Raw genomic sequence first — 26,194 nt, 5'->3', positions numbered from 1 at the left:
GCGGAGGAAGACCGCATGCCTGCCACACCCTGCACAGGCTCTGGCTTACCTTCTTTGGAAGGCAGAACCCTGGCACGTGTTCGCCTTTGCTCTCATTCCCTATGAGCCGGATTTCTTTGTGTAGTTCCTCAATTAGTGCCAGCTGGTTGCCAGCATCCAGTTTCTGTGGGAAGCCGGGAAAAAGCAGAGAGGATGTCAGAGTTCTAGGTAAAGCCCTCTCAAGGCTGTTTCAAAATAATATAGCAGGCGGAAAGGTGTGGGTGGGAATATAGATAAGACTGCCCACGAATCGACAGATGCTGAAGCTAGGTGACAGGTACATGGGGTGTCTTAGGAGTCTAGTCTTATAAGCGCCTGGAATTGTCCACAACCAGAAGCTGGCTGTGGGGTCCACAGCTCCTCACCTTGGTGATGGCATTCAGGGCATCCCAGCTCTCCTCCAGAACCACAGGGCTGGAGTCGTTGAAGAGGCGGATCAGGCCTGAGACCAGGCTCCGCAGGTGGCTAGTGTAGTCCACCTTTGAGCGGGAACAATAGATGTTGAGGATGATGGCAGCAGCCTGCCTCATGCCCACTTCAGGGCTGCGGGTGGCTTCCAAGAGATCCTCGATGATGATCCGGTGCCCGGTGTCATCCTCTACCGAGAGGATCACAGCCTGACAGTTGGCCATCTCCTAAAACCACAGGGGATGCCTCGGCTGAGCACAGCTCCTCCAGGACAGGACAGGATGGGGCAGGGTTAGAGAGCCTGCAGGAGTGACTGTGACACTCACCAGCTGCTCAGCTGGAGTCCCCAGCTTCTCCTTCAGGGCCAACATGACCGCCGGGAGGATCACGCCAAGATGACGGGTCAGGGCGTCACCTGCCACAGACGAAAGGAAAGCCAGCACCCGGGTATTGACAGGTGGGGTCGTCAGCTGCGGAATGATTAACAGCAACTCAGTGGGTGCTGCCCCGTGCTGGCCGCGGTGCTAAGCTCTGGGAGATCCCATCCCACTACAAGAGTCACCAGCCTCTCCCAGCATCTGAGTTCAGAGCTGGCCTTCACGCAGGCGCGGGGAACAGTGATGTGGCTGTGGCTTCTGGGCCAGAGGGTTGCCACGTGTTGGGACTTACCTTGGGCACGAGGTAGGGCAACACCACACGGCTCTTGATGGCCATCACTTGCTTCAGACCATCCAAGGCAAATTCTGACACCTCCTCATCATCCTGCAGAGAGGCAATGGGGGCAATGTTCAGGAGCCGGCTCTTGTCTCCACCTCCGCTATCTTGGACCGGCCGGCGCCAACGTCCTTCTCCAGTCTCCTCCCCTCCTCCCTCTGCACCCACATGGACTGACTGTCAAAGGAGAAGCACAGAGCCAAATCCCATCCTGTGCACCCACTCCCTCTGGGGCCCACACTGCGGCTGCCTTGGCAGAATCAGCCCCCCGCCTGTTGCCTCTACAGAGATGGTAAAAGCCCGACTGGTAGGTGTGGGGCAGAGCCACTCACCAGCTGCTTCAGTAAAAACGGGAGGATGTCCTCCAGAGCCTGGTGGCCGATGGTGGAGTGCAGCTGCTCAAAGGTCTTGGCCGCCGCCTCTCTGACCTCCTCCAGCGGGTCACACAAGGCCTTCCTTGCCGTGGGCACAAGGGACTCGGAGAAATACAGCACCTGCAACGGTACAGGTGTACTGAACCCGACGTGGCAGAGGGAGAGGAAATCAGCAGGGGAGCGGTGAGGACCTCTGGCCCAGTCAGGTCACCGCTGCTCCCTGGGCTTGACTTTTTTTTTTTAACTTAGATGGTTTCTGTGGAAATGCACAAGTATGAAAAAGCAGAGAGGCTGTGTAATCTACTCCCAAGGAGCCTTCACCAGACTTAATAATTAATAGCCTGATTTTTTCCGGCAAGTTCTCCAAATACTCTGGTCTCCTACAGGAACTTCAGACTCCTTCTCATGTCAAGGACCCTAGTGATGTGGCCTCCACTCCCCAGACTCTTTTGCTCATCTTCATAGGAAACTCCAAGTCCTTCTTCAAGTCTCAACTCAAATACTTGCTCCCTGGGACTTCCCTGGTGGCACAGTGGTTAAGATCCACCTGCCAATGCAGGGGACACGGGTTTGAGCCCTGGTCCAGGAAGATCCCACATGCCGCAGAGCAGCTAAGCCCACGTGCCACAACTACTGAGCCTGCGCTCTAGAGCCCGCGAGCCACAACTACTGAAGCCCGCATGCCTAGAACCTGTGCTCCACAACAAGAGAAGCTTATCACTGCAGTGAGAAGCCTGCGCACCGCAACGAAGAGTAGCCCCCGCTCGACGCAACTAGAGAAAGCCCAGGCGCAGCAACAAAGACCCTGCACAACCATAAATAAATAAATAAATAAATAAAAATAAAATAAAAATTGAAATTGAAAAAACCTTGCTTCCTTATGAAGTCTTTGCGCCTGCAACGGGGCCAATGACAGCTCTGTTGCCTCTGCAACCAATTCCACCAAAGCAACGCCCCCTATGAATCTAAGGACTGAATATGAATATGGCCACCAGCAAGGCCTCAGCCTTTGGGGCACTTACTATTTAATGAATCACAGCTCTTTTGGTGACAGAATTTACCTTTATTCTTTGAAAAATGCAAATATAAAACCCCAAATGTAATACGTATACTGATACACACAGGAGGAGAAGAATCCTGTAAATCAGACGAGGCTTTTCAGGCTGAGCAATTGGCTACGTGCTCGAACTTCTGACCCGCCACCCATTCATTGCTTTGGTGCTTTCATCCCAATCGAGAGCTCTATGCCTACTCTCAACCTACTCCCCATGTTGGGGAGGATCAATGTTTGGAGGATCAATTACCGTAGAAAAGTAGGGTCAGTGAAAAGGACTCCAACCCTCTTGAATGTAGCTGCTATGGAAACAGTCTCATTGCTGGAGACAATGCGTTTCCACCCACTGGGTACTCACTCTCATCTACTCTGCTCCCTCTGAGAACGAGCACACCCTCCTGCTCTCCGCCCCCCTCCACCACTCACACACGCACACCTCCTTTCTCCGCTAAGTGCACCACACGTGTTAACTGAACTGATGTAGTGACACAAAAGGATTACTCTGGAGCAACCTCAGGAGTGGTGAGGGAAAGACTATCTCCAATCTCCAAAAGCTACTCCAGGCCTCTAAATTGCTTAGGTCTTATAGCCTGTAAAACTGATGGGAAAGCTGAGAGGGAAATTCCAATGCACTGCGGCCCTGCCGGCACCCCGCTGCCAGCAATGCCCTCTGGAGCGAGGTTCGCATGTCCCTGAGGGTGAAGTGTCGCTAGTGGTGCAGTTTGTCCTGTAACCTCCATGGCCCTCTAAGTCAGGTGCAGGACCCGCAGGGCCCTGTGGAGATACTCACGGCGTCCCGGCTGGTGGACTTCATGATCTCGCTCAGCCCAATGCACACTCCCTGCCTCTCGTCACTCTTCCGAGACCTCAGGCCTTCCTCAAGGATAGGGATGATCTCAGGTAGGATTTTCTCCCCTAACTTCCGGACAAGATCTCCCAGTGTCCTGGCTGCAATCTGTCGGCAGAGCTCAAGTCAGGACATCGACTCCCTGCAAACCCCAGGGCACCCCATGCACAGCTCCAGAATGAGGGCCCTGGAACCTCCCAGACTTTATCCGAGCCAGACTTAACTTTCCCAAATGCTCTTACCCCTGAAGAGCCCCCATGGTGCTTGCAAAACATGACAAAATAAAATGATCTCTCTGTGTCACACACACCTACACAACCTAAAGCAAAAGCTGGCACCTTATATATGACCAAGAAACTCATCATGTGCTGCCCAGTCAAGGGCTGATTTCCCTGGATCAAAAACTGGGGCCTAGAAGTCACTTAACCCTCATGCTCTTGCCCAGGAAAGGGGACCCTGAATTTGGGATAAACACTTTAAGGAAAAAAACCCATCTCCTCTGAGGCCTCATGCAAACCCTTCTTCAGAGCCAAGTATACATCTGCTTGCCAGGGATGGGGGTTGGGAGTGGGCCAAAGAGGACTGGCAGAAGCGATCATCAGCCCTGGTGGGCCTCTCCTCCAGCTGCACCGGCCTTCGTTCAGCCCCTACTGTTGGCCGCATTCCCGCCCACCTCATGGCTTGTGCACATCCCATCCTGGTATCTCAAGCACTAGTCCCTTGGTCTGGAACAGTCTTTCATCACCTCCCCACCCATTAATGCTCACTCATTGTTCATCTTCAAGCATCACTTCTTCTGAGAAGGCTTCCCTGACCCCCAGCTGGTTGACCTGTTATAAGCATTAGCAGTGCCACATAGCACTTGCCATAGTTGCATTTTCCATCTGCTTTTGTGATTATCTGATTAACATTCATCTCCTCTACCAGACTGTAGCTCCACGAGGCTGCCTTTCTTCTCCACTATCTCCCCAGGTCTTGGGCCCCTGCTTAGCACATAGTAGATGATAAATATTTGTTGAATAACTAAGTAAATAAATAAATGCTCCCGTGTTAGACAGGGGACCCTAGGGACTCTCCCATCCTCTGCAGGCATCAGAGGCATCAGGGGCTGCTTGGTCAGAAGCAAGGCCTGCGAAACTTACCGTTCTCTTATCTGCACACGTGCTGGCCAGGAAACCCAACAGGAGCCCAAAGAGGGTGGGCAGGATCTCACGCAAGGTGCGGGGGGTATTGGAGACCACAATCTTCCAGACGTGCAGGGATGCTTGCCGCACAACCAGCTGGGTGTCAGAGCGGCCCATGTACAGGCCTGCTAACACCCGGTTCCGCCGATCTACCCCCAGGGCAGTGATGATTGCCTGCAACAGTGGAAACAAGCAGAGAACACGAGGTGGTGAAGCCTCCACAGTGTGAGTGCCAGGGAGTCTCCCTACCATTAGCAGAGGGAGGAAAATCAAAATAAGGCACACACCTTGTTGGACTGGGCAGTTCCGAAGTTATCATCTTCAGAGGCAGTTTCTGTGGTCATCTTCCCTGTGACTCCTGAGATGTGGAACAGGAGATCCCCAAGGAGCTGAACAGAGCTGAACCTGAGGAGGCCAAGAACAGAGTCACACAGTCACAGGAGGATGTCTCAGTGCACAACCAAGCCACTGCACAGAAAAGAGAACAGAAGGAAATGTACCCAAACACTCATGGCGGTTCTCTTAGAACAGGAGAGGTCACAGACGATACTCATTTCTTTATAGTCTCCCACATATGTTCCTTCCAAGTTATCTACTAATGAACATTACTTTAATAATAAAAAAGGACAGACATTTTTTAAAAGCAGATATAAAAATTTCTATAATAAAGTTATTAAAAAGAGAGAAGAGAGCACAGAGGGAAGTATTAACAAGAAACCAGGAATGTGGATCATCAGAACTACAGACATAAGGAGAGGCCTAGAAGGATAAACTTTTGTTTCTCTTCAAATTAAATCAGATTTATTGTTGTTGTTTTTTTGGCGGTACGCGGGCCTCTCACTGCTGTGGCCTCTCCCGTTGCGGAGCACAGGCTCCGGACGCGCAGGCTCGGCGGCCATGGCTCACGGGCCCAGCCACCCCGCAGCATGTGGGATCTTCCCAGACCGGGGCACGAACCCATGTCCCCTGCATTGGCAGGCGGACTCTCAACCACTGCGCCACCAGGGAAGCCCAGATTTATTGTTTTTAATGATTACAGAAATATCATATTGAAACTGAAAATTCAAACAATACAAAAAAAATATAAAGAGAGTGTAAACAATCACCCAGACTCCCAGCACCCAGGCAACCACTCTGACACTCCAGTGACACCCTTGTACACATCACACTCCCACACATACCATGTGTGAAGTGGGCCTGCACCACATACACCAGGCCACGGCCTGCACCTTTCCATCAACAACAGGTCGAGGAGCTTTCTGTGTCAGCTGACATAGTCCTTATGCCATTCTTTGTAATGGCCAAATCAAAGTTCATGGTGTGGATATGCGATGACTTTTGTAAACCTACCTTCAGTTTTTCAAATGATAAACAATACCGCAACAAACATCCTTCTAAATACATCTTTAAGCACTTGACTAAATATGTCCTTGCAAAAAATCCTAGAAGTAGAATTTTCAGATTAAAAAGCATTCACATTTAAAATTTTGACACAAACTGAAGGACTGAATAGAGAAAACTTTTTAGACGAGAATTAGAATTGAAGACACTGCTATGGGATACTGGAGTTACAAAATGGTTAAAAGAGAGGGTCTGGAAAAATTGAGAGTTTTTTGCAACATTTTGCTTTTCATTTCTCAGTTCCCCAAACACAGAACTATGGCCACTGGCTCTTTCCGCCTGAGTTCTCACCTTATTCTCCAGAGGTCGTCAAAGAGGCCTTGTTCCAGCTGGGGCAGCAGCAGGGCTATGGCCGTCTCGGCGTACATGGAGATGACCCGCTGGCCCGCACGCAGAGCAGTATCACGCACAAACTCGTTCTCATCAGCAAGAGCCTGTGCACACAGAGGGTGGGTCAGCCAGAACTGCCTCCCCCTAGGCACCCAAACCTAAGAGGAAACGGGACTCCCTGAAGAGCAGGATGAGGACTCCTGCCACCCAGCCCCAATTGACGGGGAGCCCTAGCTCTCTGGGAGAGCGCATGTGTCCTGCCCTCCTCAGTAATTCTATCCTCAGCATTGTCGCTGGTGCCTACTTTGAGGATACAGGGGATGATGGGTCCCACATAAGGAGTGAACTTGTCCCCGAAGGTGATGGGCAGGTAGTTGAACATCATGATATAGCCATCTCGGACGTGGGGTGCAATGTCCACTTTGCTGGCTGTAGCCACAATTTCTGGCATCAGCTTCTCCAACTTCTCAACCCCCAAGCCAGCCATGACCTCGGCCAACCCTGCAAGAAAAGGACAGAATGAGCCCATCAGATCTAAGGGTCCCCAGAGGGCACTCCCGGTCTGGCCCCTGGGCCCGCCCTGCCTCACCCTGCGCAGCGCCTGAGCGATCCACAGAGCTCTGCTCATAGGTCAGTGTCTCCATCAGCCACGGCAGCAAGTCCTCAAAGCATGACTCCCCCATGCCCTTCACCATGGCTCCAAGAGCCTTTGCAGACACCGTCCGCACCTGTCAGGTAACCAAGAGCAGGGATGGTGAGGAGATGTGGCTCAAGACCAGGTGACCATGCAGGAGCAAGGCGGAGTGCCCTAGGGTCTCCTTCCCTTTACCAGACAGACGCAAATGCAGCTTACAAGGAATTCTTAGGAATCAATTTTCTGGGACTGGGCTAAAATAACGAGCTCCTGCTCCCTCTCCTCCCAGACTCACCTCAGGTACGGGGTCCAAAAGAGAAGCTTTCAGACCAGGCGTCACGCTTGGCAGGTAAGGAGCCAAGTCCTGCAATAACAGAAGAGGTGGCTCACGGGAGGCCCAATTCCGGCTTTCTCCAGCCCTGCTTCACGGTGGACCCTGACCACACCATTCTGCTGACTAGGAGCGCTCACAGGGGTGCTTGTCACTGGCAAAGAACCCCCATCACTCCCACCGGTTCCTTGAAGGCCCGTGTGATTGCTCAGGGAAACCTACGAGGGACCCCAGGCCCATCCTCAAGAGGTTGAGTGAGCCCCCAGATGCAGTTCAATGCTCTTCCTCCTCCTGGGACCAAGGGCTGCCCAGACTCGGGAATCTAGGAAATTCTTTTGGCACTCCTTTCAGAATTGCATTATCATCTTTTCACTCTCTTCACCTTAAAAGGTTTATGTCTCTTGATACGGCATTCAGCTTTCAGAAACAGTTTTAAATATAGAAAATGCCTTATGTTCACTGCAGCATCATTTAAAATAGCAAAAAACCCTGGACACTGTATGACCAACAATAGAATTATATAAGTTATGATATATAAACTCGTTGGAATATTACATAACTATTAAAAACTCAGTTTTATGAATAACTTGCTATAACTTGGAAATACATCTGTTTGGAAATATCATTTTTTTACATGTAATTTAAAAACATTAACAATAATTATTTTAGCTTTTGGAGGGCTATGGATAAAATTTTTTGGTTTTCCAACTAACCCAAATTTCCTAGGATTGACTAACTTTCCCACTTTATCTCTTGTGCCCATAGCCTCAGCATGCAAAGCAGAGCTGTGGTAGTGAAATCACACATCCAAGCCCCTAGGAGCAAGTAAACAAAGTCAATCTCCCAAACTAGGCTAATTTCCTCTGAGAGGCTTACAGAAGCAAATGCTTTCAACAAGAAAACACCGCAAACAGTCAAAGCAGCAGCCGGTTTCCCAACACTCCTGAAAGGTCGTCAAAGGCAAGGCTGGACCTTTCCTCCCTGTCAATCTATAAAAGGAGCCCAGTGGGACAGGCCTCACCTCGGGTCTGAGCTAGTAAGGACTTGTATCGCTATGTTCTGGAAGATGCCCAGAGAGCCTAGATTTCTACCCTCCACCCCGAAATGGTCCATTTCTCCCCGCAAATAAAATCAGGGGTCAAATGCTCATAGCTCTCCTGTGTCTACTGTCAGTAGGGACTCTGTGCCCTAAACCAGCATCCATTGATCTGTCCTGTACGAGCCCCAGATAGGCTGATACCTTCTGGTCTGTCAGGGAGTACATGTTGCCAATGATCTGGGCTGCCATCTTCCGTGTGTCCGTGGAACGGTCCTGGAAGGCTCTCTGGACAATGGGCATGATGAGGGCCAGGGACGGGGCATCAATGAAGTGGACAAACTTGGTATCCAGCAAGGTCTGTAAGCACTTCTGGGTCTTCCGAGAGGGGTCCGTCAGGGCATCCAGCAGGACTGGGGCAATGGCTGCATGTCCAAACAAGAGAGAGGCTGCTTTGTACAAGTCTATGGTGTGGCAAATCTGCTGGATCCCCAGCACTAGAGGGAGCCAAAAGAGAAGGGAGTCCAAGGTCACCCCTCCCTAGAGCCCCGCGAATCGCCAACTGAGGAAGCCAGCCTGTCTGCAAAGAGCAATTCTATTCTTGCTCCCCAAGAGGAAGCGGTGTGGGGACGGCAGCCATCACCCCTTTGCACTGCACAGTTGTGGTCTGGTGGGGCACCTGTGGGCTAGCTTCAATGGCACTGAGCTGCAGCCTCAGTGCTGGGCCTCCGTGGGAGAGCTACTTGGACAACATGGATCTTATTCTGGAAGCAGCAACCCAAAGTGGTTTTGTGAAAAAACTGTTTGGAGACACCAAAGGCCCCTGAACCAGTGGTGGGAGTGAAGCACACAATACTCAGAGCAGCTAAGCCCAGGTACAACAAGCTCTCAAAAGTTCAGCACCATCAGCCCAGCAGAAGGAATTCCAAGAGGAATACCTAGCTTATCTTTTCCACAAACCCAGGGAATTCAACAACTACAAAGACACATGCTGGTCAAGACTTTTAAGGGAATTCCCTGGCGGTCCAGTGGTTAGGACTCGGTGCTTTCACTGCCAGGACCCATGTTCAATCCCTGGTCAGGCGACTAAGATCACGCAAGCCAAGCACACAGACCAAAAAAAAAACAACAGAAAAACAACAAAAAAAAAACCTAATAACCCAGTTAAAAAATGGGCAAAGGATTTGAACAGTTTTCCAAAGAAGATATGCAAATGAAAAATAAGCACATGAAAACATGTTCCACATCATTAGTCATTAGGGAAATGCAAATCAAAACCACAATGAGATGCCACTTCACACCCACTAGGATGGCTGTAACCAAAAAGACAGACAATAACAGAGGTGGCAACTGGAACTCGCATACACTGCTGCCGGGAATGTCAAAATGGTACAGCCGCGTGGGGTAACAGTCTAGCACTTCCTCAAAAAGGTAAACAGTTACCACATGACCCAGCGATTCCATTCCTAGGTATCTAACCAAGAGAACTGAAATCATGCCTACAGGGAAAAAAAAAAAACCTGGATACAGACGTTCATAGCAAGATTAATAGCCAAAAAGTGGAAACGACCCAAACATCTACCAATTGATGAATGGATAAACAAAATGTGGTATACTCATTCATGGGATACATTATTGGGCCATAAAAGGAAAGAAGTACTGATACATGCTACAGTGTGGATGAACCCTGAAAACATAATGCTAAATGCAAGAAGCTAGACATAAAAGGCCACACACTGTATGATGCCATTTATGTGAAGTGTCCAGAATAGGCAAACTCAGAGACAGAAAATAGATTAGTGGTTGTCAGGGGCTAGAGGTAGGAGGGGAAATGAGGAGTGAATGCTAATGGGTGGGTGTGGGGTTCCTTTCTGAGATGATGAAAATGCCCCGGAACTAAACAGCGGTGATACTTACATAATTTTGTGAATATGCTAAAAACCACTAAGTTGTACATTTTTGAGAAGTGAATTTTACATTATACAAACTAGTCAATTAAAAAAAAAAAAAGGCCCCAGGCTGGATTCTGAAAATGAAGGCATTCATTTGATAGAGATGAGACTATTCTGGGCCTTAGAAATCCCCAGGGGTGTTGGACATTGTAAACAACAACAAAATCCACATCTACCTATTCATCCCTTAAAAAACAAAAACAAAAACCCATCATTTTCTGAATGAAAACAAGTCTGGAAATACTCAGGCTGAAAGGCACTGAATGGGTATCGATGTTCTATGCTGAAGCTTAAAAATTAACAAGTACAGTACTGGTCAAGGTAGCTGGCTGGGGTTTGTTTCTAGAAATCAATCTTTCCCTAATTACTCAAGAAATAACTACACTAAAAAGTAAGCTCCCTAACCTTCCCTCTATCACAGGCCTCCTGGAATGAGAGAGAATAGAAAAGTTCCCCAAAACCTAACACTTTGGATGATGCAGACGTGGTCCAGAGCTTGTCATTTATCTGTTGACCTCAAGGCTCCCTTAGAGTCAAGCTATTTCTGGGCCAACAACTCAGTTTCCCTACCTGAGCAGTCAATGACTGCTCCAGACCAACAGGAAAACAGACCACTTCCAAACTACTTTCCACTTATTATCGTAGGAAAAGGGTTCCCCCAAATTTAGAGGTTACCTCAATGTGAACATATCTGTCCTCAGAGGGCCTAAGCTGAATGGGTGCATGTCCCTGCAGTGTCCAGGGAGAGGAGGAGGAACCGGGGCCAGTGCCCTCATGGGAGAGGCGTACCCAGGATCTCCGGGTTCCTGATGACGGAGCCAATTTGCCTGAGCGCCTGCTGTCCGGCCTTCTGCACTTTGACGTGGGAGTCGGTGAGCACCTCTGTGAGCTTGGGCACGATGTTGGGTAGGCAGGACGACAGCTGCTTAGGAGCACAGTACGCCATCGCCCCAAGCAATTCCACCGACCCTGCAGATGGCAGACACACGCCCAGCATGAAATCACTGAGCACAGGTTGGCAAGTCGCCTAGGCTGGCTGCCCGGGCAAGGGACATGCGGCCTGCTCCTCAGCAGACTGCTCCAGCAGTCCCGGGAAGAGGGCACAGGGCCGGGCTCCAGTCAAGCGAGCAAAATGCTCCTGAGGCCTGCTGAGCCTGGGTGAGAGGCTGGGCAGTATTGGGGAGAGTGGCCAGACCTGGCTTAGAGCTGACAGTGATCCAAGGTCAATTCACTGAATTTCTCTGGCCTCAGTCTCCTCATCCACAAATGAGGAGACTGATTAAGATTGTGATTTTTCAAGATGTAGGGGGAAGCCTGAAGGACTGAGGAGGAAGCCCCGATGCTGACCCTCCCCAAACCTGAGCAACTCTGTTTTACAAATTAGGATTCCAAATAAGATTACATTTTTTAAAAAGGGGTTTTGGGACTTCCCTGGTGGCGCAGTGGTTAAGAATCTGCCTGCCAAAAAAAAAAAAGAATCTGCCTGCCAACGCAGGGGACACGGGTTCAACCTCTGATCCGGGAAGGTCCCACATGCCGCGGAGCAACTAAGCCCGCCCCGTGTGCCATGACTACTGAGCCTGCGCTCTAGAGCCCGCGAGCCACAACTACTGAGCCCGCATGCCACAACTACTGAGCCCGCATGCCACAACTACTGAAGCCCACGCACCTAGAGCCCGTGCTCCACAACAAGAGAAGCCACTGCGTGAGAAGCCCACGTACTGCAATGAAGAATAGCCCCCGCTTGCCACAACTAGAGAAAGCCCACGTGCAGCAACAAAGACCCAACGCCACCAAAAATAAAATTTGATTCTTTAAAAAAAAAAAAAAAAGGCGGTTTAATGGTGAGGGGGAAAGGCTTTAAAATCACAGACCCAGCCACAGACAAGCCTTAAAGCTCTGCGATTTCCTGACTTAGGTCTGTGGCTCCTGTGAGAGGCCTGTTCTTTGCAAGAAAGCAACAAACTAATAAAGGAATGAGCTGCCTAACCAGTCTTGGCCTCATCCCTGGGCTGGGGAGCAGTTTTCAGAACAGGAAGTTGAGGGAGGGAGGGAGTGGCCTTACCGGCTTTGGTCCTCCAGGATTCCTCCTCCAGGGCAGCCAATAAGGAGGGGAGCACCAGCTTCACCCCATGAGCACTCAGGTTGCTCATCACAGCCTTGGCACAGTCATCTGCAGCCTCAAGGGAGGAGAAAAGATGTTCAGGGGCCTCCTCGGCTACGCAAGGGTCAAGGCCTGATGCTGGACCCAGGGTTCTCCTGGTGACCAACGCTCACTGGGGGGTCTACTGCGTCAGACCCTGTGCCCAGGCCCGCAGAGACAGCTGAGCAGGAGAAACATGGTTTCTCACCTAACAGGGCTTCAGTACTTCACTGGGAACCAGAGGAGTCCGTACCAGTAACCAGTGTCCAAGATGCGGGCAGAGGGCTTGCCAGCAGCAGGGGCCTCGAACCACTGCCAGCCATTCCCAAGTGCAGCCTCAGGACTTACCTCACGCACGTACTGGTTCCCATCCCCGAAGCACAGCAGCAGATGGGGCAGCACATGAACCACGTACGGCTCGAAGAGCTTCCCCAGCATGGTGCAGAGCATCTCGAAGGCAAAGAGCGCTCCTGGGGGAGAAGGCAGGACGGCTGGGAACAGGATGTCCTCTCAAGGCAGCCACAGGACAAGCTCCCCACCACCTCCTCACCCTCTGGAAACACTCAGGGCAGCTGTGGGACTAAAGTGGCTGCCCCGTGAGGGAGCAGCCCCTCTGCCTCCCCTGAGCAGAAAGGAGGTGAGCACTAACAGCTAGAATGGCAAGCCTCTCTCAGCTGAGGGTGTTGCTGAGTTAGAAAAAAGGGAAGTCCGGGCCGCATCAGCAAGGATGGGATGGAATGGCTCACAGACAGCTGCCCCCCCCTGCAGCACACACACAAACGCCAGCCTTCAGCAGGGGAGGAAAAGCCAGATTCCCTCCTCTGGCAGCCATGGGGAATGACCTCCCACGCTGGGCGGCACCGAGCTTGGAGACACTCACCCTCTCGGCGGCGGAAGTTCTTCTTGTCCTGGATGGCATCAGTCAGCGCAGCCATCATCTCCTGCTGCTTCAGCGACAGGATGCCCAGGCCCTTTACCAGGCCTGCCAGCCCGTAAGCAGCCCCTTTGCGCTCAGCGTACTTGTCTGACTCCAGCAGCTGCTGCATCAGCCTCTGGATCATCCCTCCAGCGTCCTCCTTGATGGCGGGGACGAGGGGCGGCAAGCAGCTGGCCACGGATTCCTGGACCTGGGGGAGGGGCCCGCCACGTCAGTGCTGCAGCTCAACCACAGCCAGGCCCTGGCAGCCGATGCAGTCTTCCGCAGCACCTCACCCCTAGACATCCCCCAGCCCCATCTCAGCCACCGCCTGTCAGACCACACAGAGCATCGGAAAGGCAGGTGGTGGCACAAGCTCATGCCTGACCCGCATTCCGTCAGGGTGCATGCTACATCTGTTAGCCAGGAGAGCATCAGCCATTACGGTGCTATTTCTGGTCTGAAGAGAGAACCTAGGCCTGGGCAGGTGGGGTAAAACCTCACTCACAGAGAAAGATCCAGAGAGAAGCATGCTACTGTGCCTCCTTAAAAACAGTCCAAGTCTCTCAGTTTTCAAATTTGTCAGTCAGGGAAATGGGGCTGGGCCTTACAGGGCCAGGTCCAAATCAAGCAGTCCCAAAAGATGCTGTCAATCGTCTTCCAGCCACAGCTCATGAAGCCCGACCAGGGCAGGGAGGCAGTCTGCAGCCAGGGGCCTGGGCAGGAAGCTTGGGAGGCCAGGTACTCTGACAGACTATTTGACCACAATTCAGTAAACCTGGGGTTTTCAACGTGCCTTTGAGGAGGACACTCTGGGTTGTCCGAAATGCAAATAACAGAAAATACATGTAAATGTGTTTTTTAAATAAGAGAAAAAAAAAATCCTTTGCACTGTGGCTTGGAGGCTGCATCACAAGGCCCCCAAAACATATAACTAACACAGGGAGAGGATCAGGAAAAGGCTAACACATCAAGAACGATTCTTTTTTTTTTTTTTTTTAAAACCTCTGTATCCCCAGGGACAGGTTTACTCTAAATGCAAAAAATGACTCTTAGAAAATGAGTAGAAAAAAATGAAAACATCTAAGAGGTCTACTAGAACAAAGTAACAAACTAACTCCCCCTCCAGAGGTGAGTATTCCTGACTATAAACCAGGCTGTCCCGAGACGAGATGACTCCTCGCAGAGAACTGGGCCTTCTGTACCCTGATACCCGACTCTGTCCCAGCGTCCCACTGCCCACCCACAGTTGGGGCCCCAGGCCAGGGGGCAGGTACCTGTTGGGAGGGGGTGGAGAGAGCGGCGATGAGCTTGGCGACAATAGGCTTCACTTTGGGGTCGCTCTTTTCCAGGTGCTTGGCTAGAGAGCCCATCAGGACCACCACGCTCTGCCGCACAGCGTCATAGCTGGCATCATTGGGTGCATTCTTCAGGAACTCCTCAAACACCGGCAGCAGCGAGTTGACGTTCTCCTGGAAAGCCAAGAGCTCCTGGAGCCTCACATCAGCCCATAGGCTGTGCCTGGGGATGACGGTCTCTGCCCCAGGACCAAGCCCAAGTCTGGCTCTGGGACAGGCATCCTAACAAGCTAGCCAGCAGTGCCAGCGGGTTTCCCTGTTTTCTGGCAGGACTGCAGCAGACTTACAAGAATTTAACACCCTTTTGGGGGGGGTCTTTATGACTCAAAAGAAATACAAATGGAATATTCCACGGGGGCTAGTGCCCTGCCAGGATTTCGAGGACTCAGCATCCCTGTGGCACCACTGCTCAGCCCACCTTGGCCCAGCCTTCTCCCCACCTCCTCAGCTAGCTGAAATCTTTTACCTTCCCATGCGTGTTGAGCGTCTCAAGGGCTGCATCTAACATGCACTTCCGGACATCTGGGTTTCGGTCATTGAGGGCATCAGGGACAAAAAATTGAAAGAGTGGCTTCACCTGAGAACTGTCCAAACACTGGGAGAGCTTGTTCAGGGCCAAAGCCAAGCCACACCTAGCAAAGAAGGGGGAGCATGTCAGGGGGGCAAGGGCAAGCCAGAGGCCTCCTCCCCTGCTGGTGGCACCTATCCCAGTATGTCACTAGGAGAGTGAGCCTGCCAACAGCAAACACTGCTTCAGGGGCAGAGCACAACACAGAGCCAAATGCCCTGTGCTTACCCACTGCTGTGCCCACTGGTTTGGCAACGGCCCACTTGTAAAACAGAGACCTCCTATCTGTCCAGAGTTTACCTCCTACAGGGTGACCTTGGGGAGGGGACCAGCTCTGCCTCTGTTTCCCCATGTGTGAGTGCATCGCCTACCCCTCTCCCTCCAGGGGAGGAGGAAAGGGAGGTGAAGGTACCAGATGCAAAGGCATTCAGAAGTGGACATACTCTACAAAGGCTAAGTACTATTATTCTTTCAGCTACAGCAGTAAGGAGAGGCCCAGGGACCTCTACAGAAACAGAGTCCCTCGGAGGAAAGGAGAAACATGTCATCTAGCTAGCCAGGAAGAGCGAGAACTTGAACTCAGGTCTCTGACTCAGAAGGAAGTCTTGCTGTTTCCCTCCGCTGATCCATTATCCCATGCTGCCTCTCCACAGCACCCAGCCCAGCCAACCTGCCACACCTCAGAAAGCACTGAGTGGTACAAGGCTGAAGCAACTGTTATACCTGGCTTCCCACTGATCTGGAGGAGATTCTGAGATAACTCGTCCCAAAGCATCCAGAACTGGGGGCGGCCGCTGCAACAGACAGGTTGATCAATGCACTGCAGTGCTCTCTCCAATAAAGCCAATGACCCAGGTGAGACGGGAGATTAGGCACAAGCCACCCTGAGCCACAGTATGGCTCCTGTTTGGAGCAGGTGGAGGTTGAAAATGGTCCAACCCACCCTTACACACCCAGACTGCATCGCGGTGCACAGACGACTCACATAGAGCTTCTCCTGGTAAATCTCCATAAGCCTGCCCATAACCTCCGCCGCCTGCCGCTGGTAACGCGCCACTGCTTGGGAGAGGGCTTCGGCCCCGGCCTGTCTCACAGCTGCCTCGTGATAGATGACGTCGTCGATGAGCAAGGAGCAGAGGTCTGGCTGCAGATCTAGGCCCATGGTTGACCAGAGCCTGTAGCAGACCAAAGGCGGAGCTGGTCAGACAAGGATCTGCAGCACGGGCCCTGCCAAACCTGACCACCCCTTTTTCCCTCTGTAGGCTGAGCACGCTGGGTCCAGTTATTTCATGAGGGGAAAGAGGACAGAGCAGGAAAACCAGCCTTCCGACGGCTCTCACCTCTCTGCCAGCTTCCGGATCTCCTCCTCCTTGTCAAACTTGACCACCCAGAGCCTCCGCAGAAGGTTCAGGCCATTCTTCTCATCAGTATCAGGCGCTGGCAATACCATGTGGAGTTCCAACAGCCCCTGAGAGGGGGTGGGACCACACCGTGTGAGGCATGACCTTTGGGAAGAGCCTCTGACCTGTCCCGCACCACCCTGCCTCCCGCTAGGGCTGAACCGTCCAAGACGTAGCCACTAGCCACACGTGGGTCTCCACAGTGAAATCATTTAAAACGAACTCTAACTTTTTCAGCTGCACCAGCCACATTTCAAGTGCTCAACAGCCATACGCTGGCTGGTGGCTACCACACTGGACAGCACAGATGTATATTTCCAGCCCTGCAGAACATTCCACTGGACAGCACAGGTTAGGGAGTGCCATGAGTCAGTTCAGCTCATTAGCTGCTCTTCAAAGAGCTTTTCTTTCATGAAATGATGGCATATAGCGGTAGAATCTTTTCTAACATAACATTTAACTCTAAACACGCAAGTCAGACAAAACCTCAGAAAAAGGACATTCCCTTTGTTTTAAGAACTATCTGCCACATTGCCATTGTTTTTCAAATTTTTACCAAGGACCAGTGAAAACTCTGTCACAGAGTAATAGCAGGAGCCTGCAGTCTGGCATCTGGGAATCAATGTCTCATACTCCAAGGGGATCCTTTAGTTTTGGGTCCCAAAGCACCAAGAGAAAGCAAGTATAAGGTAGTAGGTTGAAGAAATGAACCAATTCTGTGAGTTATATCTGTCTATAAAAGTACTAAGATCCACATTCCGTTTTAGAAATTAGGTGAAGTCTTCCGAGTTGAAGAAAAAAATAGGCAGTGATACATGACAAGACAACTGCTTAGCTGTTCCAATTCCTAGAATGACCCCAAACCACACTCTGTGACCTCTTCTCTTTGCCTCCAGGACACGCTGGTGCATATGTGCGGCCATCTCCCATCAGGGCAGCTCGAACAGGGACGCTGAGGGACAAAGGACGCCAAGGTAGCCCCAAGAGGGAGTGGGCACGCACCCGGAGCGCAGTGTCCCGCACACTAGCACAGGGGGACAGCAAGGCGCAGAGCAGCACGTCCACCTCCTCCTGCTCTGCAAAGGCACAGCCATCCTCGCCACTGCTGCTGGCACACAGGGTGGTCAGGGCGTCTGAAGCCAGAACCTGAGGAAGACATCCATCCGCTGGGCTCAGTTCCACAAATTTTTTTTCCTACTATGGGGCTAGGCAGGGGAGCCAGGTGATGGGCTGAGGGGCCCAGGGAGGAATCTGAACTAAGAACGCCCACCCCACGGCCGTACTAGGGCTCAGGCCCCAGCGCCAGGCCAAGGCCAGTGGCAGGACCCAAGCAAAACCCCTAACCAGCTGAGAACAGTCAGGCTGGCTCTCAAAAGCAGCCCTTCTGCCCAAGGCCAGAACTGAGGGCTAAGAGAAGAACTAGAACCTGAGGTTGGGGTCATGAACTGAGTCACAGCAAAAGCCAACTGGGAACCAGATCACCTGCAGTTGGGGAGAGCCTGTGCCGATCACCCAAGTCAGAAGGCGCAGCATGGCCACACGAGGCAGCAACTCTGGGCCATTCTAAGAGAGAACAGAAGGTAAGTCAGGGTGAAGCTCCAGGGAAGGTCTGTAACCAAGTCCGGTGGCACATGAAGCAGCACCCTCTCACCCACAGGGGAACATTCTGGGTCATACTGCTGACTCCACTGTAGAAACCCTGTCAGGTTTACAACTCAATCCATAGGAGCCAACCCCAGTCAACCAGATCTTCAGGGACTAAAAATAAAGAAACTCTTAACCTTGGTTGAAACTCACAGAATATGAAATACAGGTGGCCTATAAACACATGAAGAGATACTGAACTTTACAAGTAAAGTAAAAAAATGTGAAATAAAACATTACACCATTCTTTCACCCATCGTTGGCAAGATTACCACTACGTGAGGTTGTATTAGGATTGGAGAAAAGAAAACGCTCAGTGAGGGTATAGCTCAGAACATGTCACAGAACCTAACAATTCCATGCCCAAGAATCTGTCCTATAGAAATGTTCACACGGTGTGCAAGGGACATAAATGTACAAGGGGGCACACCACAGCGATGTTCAAAATATGGAAACGTTAGAAACAACCTTAAAATGTCAATCAACAAGTAAAAAGTTAACTAAACCATGATGAACCCACAGCATAGAACCCCATGCAGCCTGTAAAATTAGATCCATGTGACGTGGATCACATGGATCCGGACACCGGAGAAGACCCACAGAACATCGTCCCATGAAAGAAGCAGTGCAATCCATTTTTGCTTTACTGTGTTTGTGGGTATGAGTTTTGAATGTGCTTAAAAAAAAAAAAGTCCACAAGGGTATAGGCCAAACTGTTAGCAACAGTTACCTCTAGGGAGTGGCATTTCTCTTTTTGCTTCTGTACTGTTGGAATTTTACACATGCATTACTTTGGCAAATTTTTAGAACATAATCTATTAAAAAGAAAACTCCTCAATGAATGGGCTCCAGTCTCACAATCATAAGCAAGTCAAAGGGAGAGAGAGTGATCAGAACTATCTTCTGAGTTAGAAACAAAACAATAAATTAATACAAAATCCTTCAACTTCTTTGGGTCAGAAACTATCAGACACAAGAGACCCATAAGCTTCTGTGAGGTCTTGACAACCACACTGAATAGAACATTTGGGTTCTCCTCACCAATGGTTTCTGCTATAGGTATATGGATAAGCTGCACGACCTCCCCCCCAGAATTGTTCATGGGAAGCGTCGGAAGCCCCTGCCTCCCCAACGCCCTCAAGCCGAGAGGGAGCCGAGCTCCCCGGGCCAACCTCGTCCACACGCCCTGGCGGGCTGCTGGGTGAGGCCCTCAGCTGGGCGTGGACGGTGAGGATCTGAAGAATCTGGGCCACGCGCTCCTCCTCCTCCTTGCTGTGGTGGGGCATCTCGGTCAGCACCATCTTCAGAAACGGGAAGACTAAGCAGAAGGCTGGCGCGGACAGGGGCGTGGCGTCTGTGAGAGCAAGAAGCAGATGGATCCTGTAGGTTGGGCAGGACCCCGAGCACGGCTGCCTCAGTGTCCATCCTCAGGGCAAGTGGGTGGGGGGAAGGCTGGAGGCCCTGACACCCTGAAGCATGTGGCATGACAAGAGGGATGACAGGCAGTAGCCCAGTTCTAAAGCCAATCCTGCTCCTACCCCACACACTGCCCAGTTCCACAATGTGAGAGTTAAAACAGACAAGTAGCTTCCAGAATGGCAAGAACTAAACCCTCAGTGGGGGTCACAGTGACTCAGAATACCAGGGACCAGACTCAAAAATCGTCCATCCCCCCTTTTTCAGATGAGGAAATCAAGGCCAGGGAGGGAAGAGACTCACTGGAGGCTACAGCCTCAGGAAGCCCCAGGGTACGGGGCGCCATAGCTCGTGCAATCCCTGCACGGTTCACACCGCCTCGTGCCCTTTGTCCGTCCTGTCCCTTACCTGGTTCTCCCTTGCCTGCCCTGCTGGTGATGGTGTGACTGTGCAGCAGGGTCACCGCCCTCTTCACAGCCACCGACAGCTCTTCCTGGCACCATGACTTATCCAGGGCACATTCTGGCTTCAGCAGGCGCAGAGTCACGTGGCTCACCAAAGTTCCTGTGTCCAAGAGAAGGGACCCAGCAGGGGATGACCCTCGCAAAGACACAGAATCTGGCCCAGGTGCAAACCAGGGACCCAGGGCAGAGATGCCATGTCCCTCTGACTTAATAGTAATCAATTCTGCTCTGCCTAAGTATCCTCAACCTAATTTCTCATTTCATCTCCAGGACGGTGCCAAAGGGTAGGCAGGCCGGCAAGGAGATACCCTTCTGACACTCAGGAATTAAAAGTGCACTGAGAGGAGGCATGAGCCACCCAAGGGTTGTTCAGTTGGGAGTTATTCAGTTCTATCCATGTGGTCCTCCCACCTTCCATGCAACAGCACAGCCAGCCAGGTAACACTTCCAGCAGGTTCTATGTGTACTGCCTGACTCCAGCCTCACCCTGAAGGGAACATACCCCTCAGGCTCAAGGTATGTTCACCCTCAAGGTCATTAAACAACCCATAAAGCGAGGCCTCCGCAATTCCCAGCCACCCCACTTGGCCTTTGTTTCTCCACAGCCAACAGGAAGCTAAAGGCCACAGAGACCTCTGGTCATGTGGCTGCTCAGGAGCTCTGGGCTACACAGACAGGCCACGTGGCACCAAACCATCCCACTGCCACTGAATTTCAAACTGCTACAGGGCTTCCCTGGTGGCGCAGTGGTTAAAAATCCTCCTGCCAATGCAGGGGACAGGGGTTCGAGCCCTGGTCTAGGGAGATCCCACATGCCGCGGAGCAAATAAGCCCACGCATCACAACTACTGAAGCCCGCGCGTCTGGAGCCCTTGCTCTGCAACAAGAGAAAACACTGCAATGAGAAGCCTGCGCACCGCAAAGAAGAGTAGCCCCCACTCGCCACAACTAGAGAAAGCCCGCGCACAGCAACGAAGACCCAACGCAGCCAAAAATAAATAAATAAATAAGATAAATTTATTAAAAAAAACACACTGCTACAGAAAGATCACCGACTAGCATCTAAAAGTTGGCCCTCAGAATGAAGACTCAGCAGACATAAAACGGGAGAGAGGAGGCGGCACTGTGTGCTCCCAAGGATACGCTGCTTGAGATGCCTGAGGCTGTATCCGTAGGAAAACAAGTCAGTAGCCTAGGTCACGGCGTGCCTCCCCACGAGCACTCGGGGGCATCTCTGTCCACCCCCATCCTGCCCCGGGGTCATGCCCACAGCCAGCCAGCCAACGAGGACTAACCCAAAGTCTTGAGCCTAGGGGTCATGACACAGGCAGCTAAGGACAGGAAAGGGTTCTTGATCCTGGGAGCAGCGAGGGGAGATTTCAACAAGGGCAGGAAAGAGTCGACCAGGACAGGGATGTACTGGGTCAGGCCCGACGGGTTCTTGGCCAGGATGGTGTCCAGCAGTCCTAGCGCCGCCTCCAGCTCATTGTCCAGCTGTAAGCAGAGTCACCCCAGAAGGCTAGTCAGCGGGGCCCTGCCCCAGGACAGTGAGGAGCAGGCGGCCCAGCACTCTCGTGGCACAGGCGTGTGGTGGCAGCGACTGCTTACCTCCTGCAGCCGCCTCCGGATCTGCGCCTCCTTGTCCAGCTGGGCCTGCAGCATCTCCTTCTGTTTGCTGGTCAGCTGCACCTCCTCTTTTATGCCTTTCTTCTTCTTTATCTCCTGAAGGGAACAAGCAAAGCAAATCCATCTCCAGGGAAGGGAACTCCCTCCCTCCCACCAAGCAGGGCACGCTCAGCTCCCCAGTCAGCACCAGGACAGCTCTATGTCTGTGACCTGGCCCCCCAACCTGCCATGTGGCCTCCCTACTCCCACAAGTCCACAGCCACCTGGCTTCTACAGAACAGAGAGAGCAGTAGAGAGGGGATTTCTTGCTGGATTCTCTACTAACAAACACAAGAAGGGCCTTTATACGTTAGAGAAAAGGTGCTGAAAAGGGTATTCTGGTAGCCATGCAGCTTCAGCCTCCCCTCCTGCCAGCCCGCCCTACAGACACTCTCTTCCAGTATAAGCTAAAGCCCTGCAAAGACCGAGAGCACTCATTCATTTGATAAGTCTTTACTTAGCACCTACATGGTGCCAGGCACTGTTCTAGATGCTGGGGAGACCGTGAGAACAAGACCAAGTCTCTATCCTCACAGAGCTGACAATCTAGTGGGTGCAGGTAGACCACGAACAGGGAAACAGATACATAAACAAGGTGACTTCAGATCATGACCAATGTTATGAAAGGAATAAATATGATGCATAGCAAATGAGAAGAGGCACGGGGTCTACTCTGGATAGGGTGGGCAGAGGGGTCACCTCTCCGCGAAGGGGATATGTGGGCAGAGACGTGAAAGACAAGAAGAACCCAGCCTTGTAAAGACTGAGGGAGGACAAAAAACAAAAAACAAAAAACAAAAAACCGAGGGAGGAGCAAACAAAGGCTCTGAGACAGGAAAGAGCCCTGTGTGCTTTGCTCCTGTCAGAACCAGTTCTGTCACTGCCGAATAGAGCGATAAACCACGATGCCCCAGCGGCTACACTGTGCCAGGCCCTATGCCTACTATCAAGAGGACAGATAGGTCCCAGCCTTCCAGGAGCTGTGGGGACAGGCATGGAATCAAGCAACACCACTTAGCAGAGGAAATACATGAACTACTGCCAGCAGAGAGAAAGATTTGTTTTCCTTGAGTTGGGCGTAGAGAAAGCTACCTGAGAAAGGGCAGATAAAGAGTGTGGCAGGAGGACCCAGGATCAGTGGGGAGGTCGGAGGAGTGTGCCATGGGTCAGGATGACCCAAGAGACCCGCCTGAGGCCACCCCGTGTATGAGGCCTCCATGTACCCACCTCCTTCAGCTCCAGCTCGATGATCTGCTCCTTGAAGGAGTAAGCTTTGTTCTCTCGCTTCATGTTGGCCTTTTTTATGCTGTCCTGCTGGGCACTGAAACACCAGAGCAGGTGATCAGCCAGGTTCAGAACAGCCACCAGGCCCTTCAGCCTCCCACCAGCCATAAAACCCCAGCTAGTTTTTAAGTCATATGCACCAGGAAAGTGCTGGATACTCTACATGCTCTTGTATCCCAGGCCTAAGTACTGTGCCTAAAACACAGCAAGCACTCCTCCAATCAACAGATACATTGTTTCATTTACTCCTCACAAGACCCTACAAAGGACACATAGTCTCCATCTGACAGGCACTTCTCTGGTGGTCCAGTGGTTAAGAATCCACCTTCCAATGCAGGGGACGCAAATTCAATCCCTGGTTGGGGAACTAAGATCTCACATGCCACGGGGCAACTGAGCCCAAGCACCACAACTACTGAGCCCGCGCGCTCTAGAGCCCACGTGTCACAGCTAGAGAGAAGCCCGTGCGCGGCAACCAAGAGGGCGCGTGCCGCAGGGAAAGATCCCACATGCTGCCACGAAAGATCCCGCGTGCTGCAACTAAGACCCGACGCAGCCAAATAAATTAATTAATTAAAAAAAAAAAGGAAAGAGAAAAAAAAGAAAACTAAGTCTTGGGGCTATTGAGCCCATGAGTGGGGGCTCACCTCTGGATGATGGATTTGTCGTACAGCTCCCCGGCAGGGGTCTGCATAATAGCAAACTCCTCCCGTGTCACCTGGCACAGCGCTGGGTTCTGCACGGAAGCGGTGATGGTGCTGATGAGCTGAGGGAGGACCCGGTCTGGGGACAGGATGGAGAGGGAGCCCATGGCATTCATGGAAGACTGCCAGACAAACATAGACACGGTCAGTGAGCACCACAGCTGGCACTGGAGAGGGGTCCTGCCAGGCCTAAATGCCCCAGGCAATTGGCTCCCCTTCTTCTTGCCACTGCCTGCTCTTTCTGAGCACTGCCTACTGGAGTGGACAACCATAGTGTGTGCCTGCCTTCTCAGCGAGCTGTACCTACCTGGTACTAGCACCCTGATTTGGGGGACACATTCCTCTCCCAATCTCAATCTCCGTGGTTCAGGTGGAGCTGACCCCACCCTCTCCAGAGGTGGGCACATGACCCAGACCAGGATGGGCCTCAGGATAAGCACAAGACCCAAGTCAGGTCAAGCAGGGCAGTAAGACCCCATGCCAGCTGAAATGACTGGAAAAACACAAGCTTTTCCCACTGGAGCTGATGGGGGACAAGAAGCCTGGAATAGCTATCCTGCTACTAAAAAGGGGAGACTGAGAATGGAGCCCATACCGTGGAAAGCAGAGATGGGACACAGATGGATGAGACAGAGAGATGGACAGAGAGCAAGAGATACACCACCTACAAGGTCCTGAAGACACCTGAGTCCCTGTCCAGTCACATCCTGGGTCTCACCAGTTAGATGAGGGAACAAGCAAGTTCCCTCTTGTGCTCAAACTAGTTTGCATTTTCTGCCACATGAAACCCAAGGGTTCAACCCACTTTTCATCACACCTTCACCTGTTTCTCTGAATCTCCCCTGTCTGGACTCTGACCTGAGACCAGAACCAGCTCACACGCCAATTACCTGGTTCAGGGGGCTCTGTGTGGTGATCCTGGGAATGATCTGATCCAGGTGCCTGGTAATGAAGGCTTCCGGATCGATCTTCATCCTAGCAAGAAGTGCTGGCCACAGGCCAGATTGCACAGCCACTGAAGGGAAGGGGAGCTCTTTGAGGCCTTCTGCCCGGCCTGCTCCTACAACACAGTCCCCGCCCCTCCAATACCCGCCCCAGGCACGCACCTAAGGACGGGTGGTGGGAGATGATCAGCATCTCCTGGGCCAGCTGTTCCGTGTTGGTGACATCATCTTCCAGCCCCGGCACCCCAGAGATGATGCACAGAGCCTCCTGCAGGACCCGCGGAGGCACGTAGGCCTTGCCCGCCTCAGTCACCTCCCCAGCATCGGTCACAAGAGCCTCTAAGGGCAGCACCTGTGGGGAGACAACACATGAGCCCAACTGCTCAGAGCCCCGTGCAGGCCTGGCACACAGGAGATGAAGATGCCAGGGAGGCAGCTGCCTCTCATTCATGTTGTTCTCTGGGCTCCCTGCTGGTGTGGATACTGACACCCAGTGCCTGGCACTGGGACCCACAGGTTATGAGATGGGCCTGGAAGGAAGCACCTAAAACAGCCCACAGGGGAAAAGAAGGCAACAGACACTGGTCCAGGGGACCTACCCTGAGACTGCAAGTCTGTCACTGGACCACACCCCTCAAGCAGGCTTAGGGAAGGAGGGAAGCAGTGAAACAGGGCACAAAGAGCACTGAAACTAGGAGCCGGGTCTTGCGGGTCAACTCCCAGTTCTGCCACCCACTGGCTGGGGGACCCTGAGCAAGTCATTTCAGCTACCGGAACCCTGGACAACTCATACAAAATAAGCATAGTAAGCCTGTCAGCCTTTTAAAGGCATTGTGAAAAAACTGAAAGGGACAATGGGTAGAAAACACTTTAAAAATTATAAAGTGCTTTAAAAATGAAGTGTTTTTCAGGCTTCCCTAGTGGCGCAGTGGTGAGAGTCCGCCTGCCGATGCAAGGGACGCGGGCTCGTGCCCCGGTCCGGGAGGATCCCACATGACGCGGAGCAGCTGGGCCCGTGAGCCATGGCCGCGGAGCCTGCACGTCCGGAGCCTGTGCTCCGCAACGGGAGAGACCACAGCAGTGAGAGCTCCGCGTACCGCAAGAAAAAAAAAAAAAAAAAAAAAAAAAGTGTTTTTCCATTACTCAAGAATAAAAAGGTTGAGCTACATGTCATAAAACATGGGAAGAAAGAAAAGCATCTGAAAAGGAAAAGGAATTATATGAAACAAGGTGTTACCCAAACTCCAGGGCAGAAGATTCTGGCATCACACAGAGTCTGAGTGAGTGAGAACAGCCCAGGAGCAGTCTAGTTAAAATCCCACAGCATAAGCAGGGTCAGCTAAGGGGGTCTGAGAGCCCCAGTTCTGTAGCCCAGATGCCCTGA

The 26,194-nt window shown here is 51.9% G+C and overlaps 1 protein-coding gene across 1 annotated transcript in view; it reads right to left on the bottom strand.

The window, feature by feature from the left end:
- The window catches only part of GCN1 (GCN1 activator of EIF2AK4), a 56,461-nt gene that overhangs the window by 8,494 nt on the left and 21,773 nt on the right, over positions 1-26,194 (bottom strand). The window contains exons 19-50 of the mRNA XM_065889343.1: positions 24,973-25,162; positions 24,757-24,881; positions 23,810-23,988; positions 23,106-23,199; positions 21,822-21,935; positions 21,509-21,707; positions 20,158-20,313; positions 19,506-19,687; positions 18,172-18,252; positions 17,692-17,835; positions 16,630-16,757; positions 16,275-16,464; positions 16,013-16,083; positions 15,188-15,353; positions 14,641-14,835; positions 13,328-13,574; positions 12,796-12,917; positions 12,370-12,484; positions 11,094-11,273; positions 8,557-8,777; positions 7,281-7,349; positions 6,941-7,079; positions 6,656-6,852; positions 6,313-6,455; positions 4,908-5,025; positions 4,579-4,794; positions 3,380-3,544; positions 1,494-1,655; positions 1,117-1,209; positions 774-917; positions 405-674; positions 50-163 (exon numbers count right to left, since the gene is read on the bottom strand). Of these exons, the coding sequence (XP_065745415.1) occupies positions 50-163; positions 405-674; positions 774-917; positions 1,117-1,209; positions 1,494-1,655; positions 3,380-3,544; positions 4,579-4,794; positions 4,908-5,025; positions 6,313-6,455; positions 6,656-6,852; positions 6,941-7,079; positions 7,281-7,349; positions 8,557-8,777; positions 11,094-11,273; positions 12,370-12,484; positions 12,796-12,917; positions 13,328-13,574; positions 14,641-14,835; positions 15,188-15,353; positions 16,013-16,083; positions 16,275-16,464; positions 16,630-16,757; positions 17,692-17,835; positions 18,172-18,252; positions 19,506-19,687; positions 20,158-20,313; positions 21,509-21,707; positions 21,822-21,935; positions 23,106-23,199; positions 23,810-23,988; positions 24,757-24,881; positions 24,973-25,162 (4,929 nt within the window). The remainder of the gene's footprint in view (positions 1-49; positions 164-404; positions 675-773; positions 918-1,116; positions 1,210-1,493; positions 1,656-3,379; positions 3,545-4,578; positions 4,795-4,907; positions 5,026-6,312; positions 6,456-6,655; positions 6,853-6,940; positions 7,080-7,280; positions 7,350-8,556; positions 8,778-11,093; positions 11,274-12,369; positions 12,485-12,795; positions 12,918-13,327; positions 13,575-14,640; positions 14,836-15,187; positions 15,354-16,012; positions 16,084-16,274; positions 16,465-16,629; positions 16,758-17,691; positions 17,836-18,171; positions 18,253-19,505; positions 19,688-20,157; positions 20,314-21,508; positions 21,708-21,821; positions 21,936-23,105; positions 23,200-23,809; positions 23,989-24,756; positions 24,882-24,972; positions 25,163-26,194) is intronic.

Source organism: Phocoena phocoena, chromosome 13 (assembly GCF_963924675.1).
Source record: "Phocoena phocoena chromosome 13, mPhoPho1.1, whole genome shotgun sequence".
NCBI classification, from domain to species: Eukaryota; Metazoa; Chordata; class Mammalia; order Artiodactyla; family Phocoenidae; genus Phocoena; species Phocoena phocoena.
The sequence above is the reverse complement of the archived record's forward strand: the minus strand, read 5'-3'. Positions and strand labels throughout refer to the sequence as shown.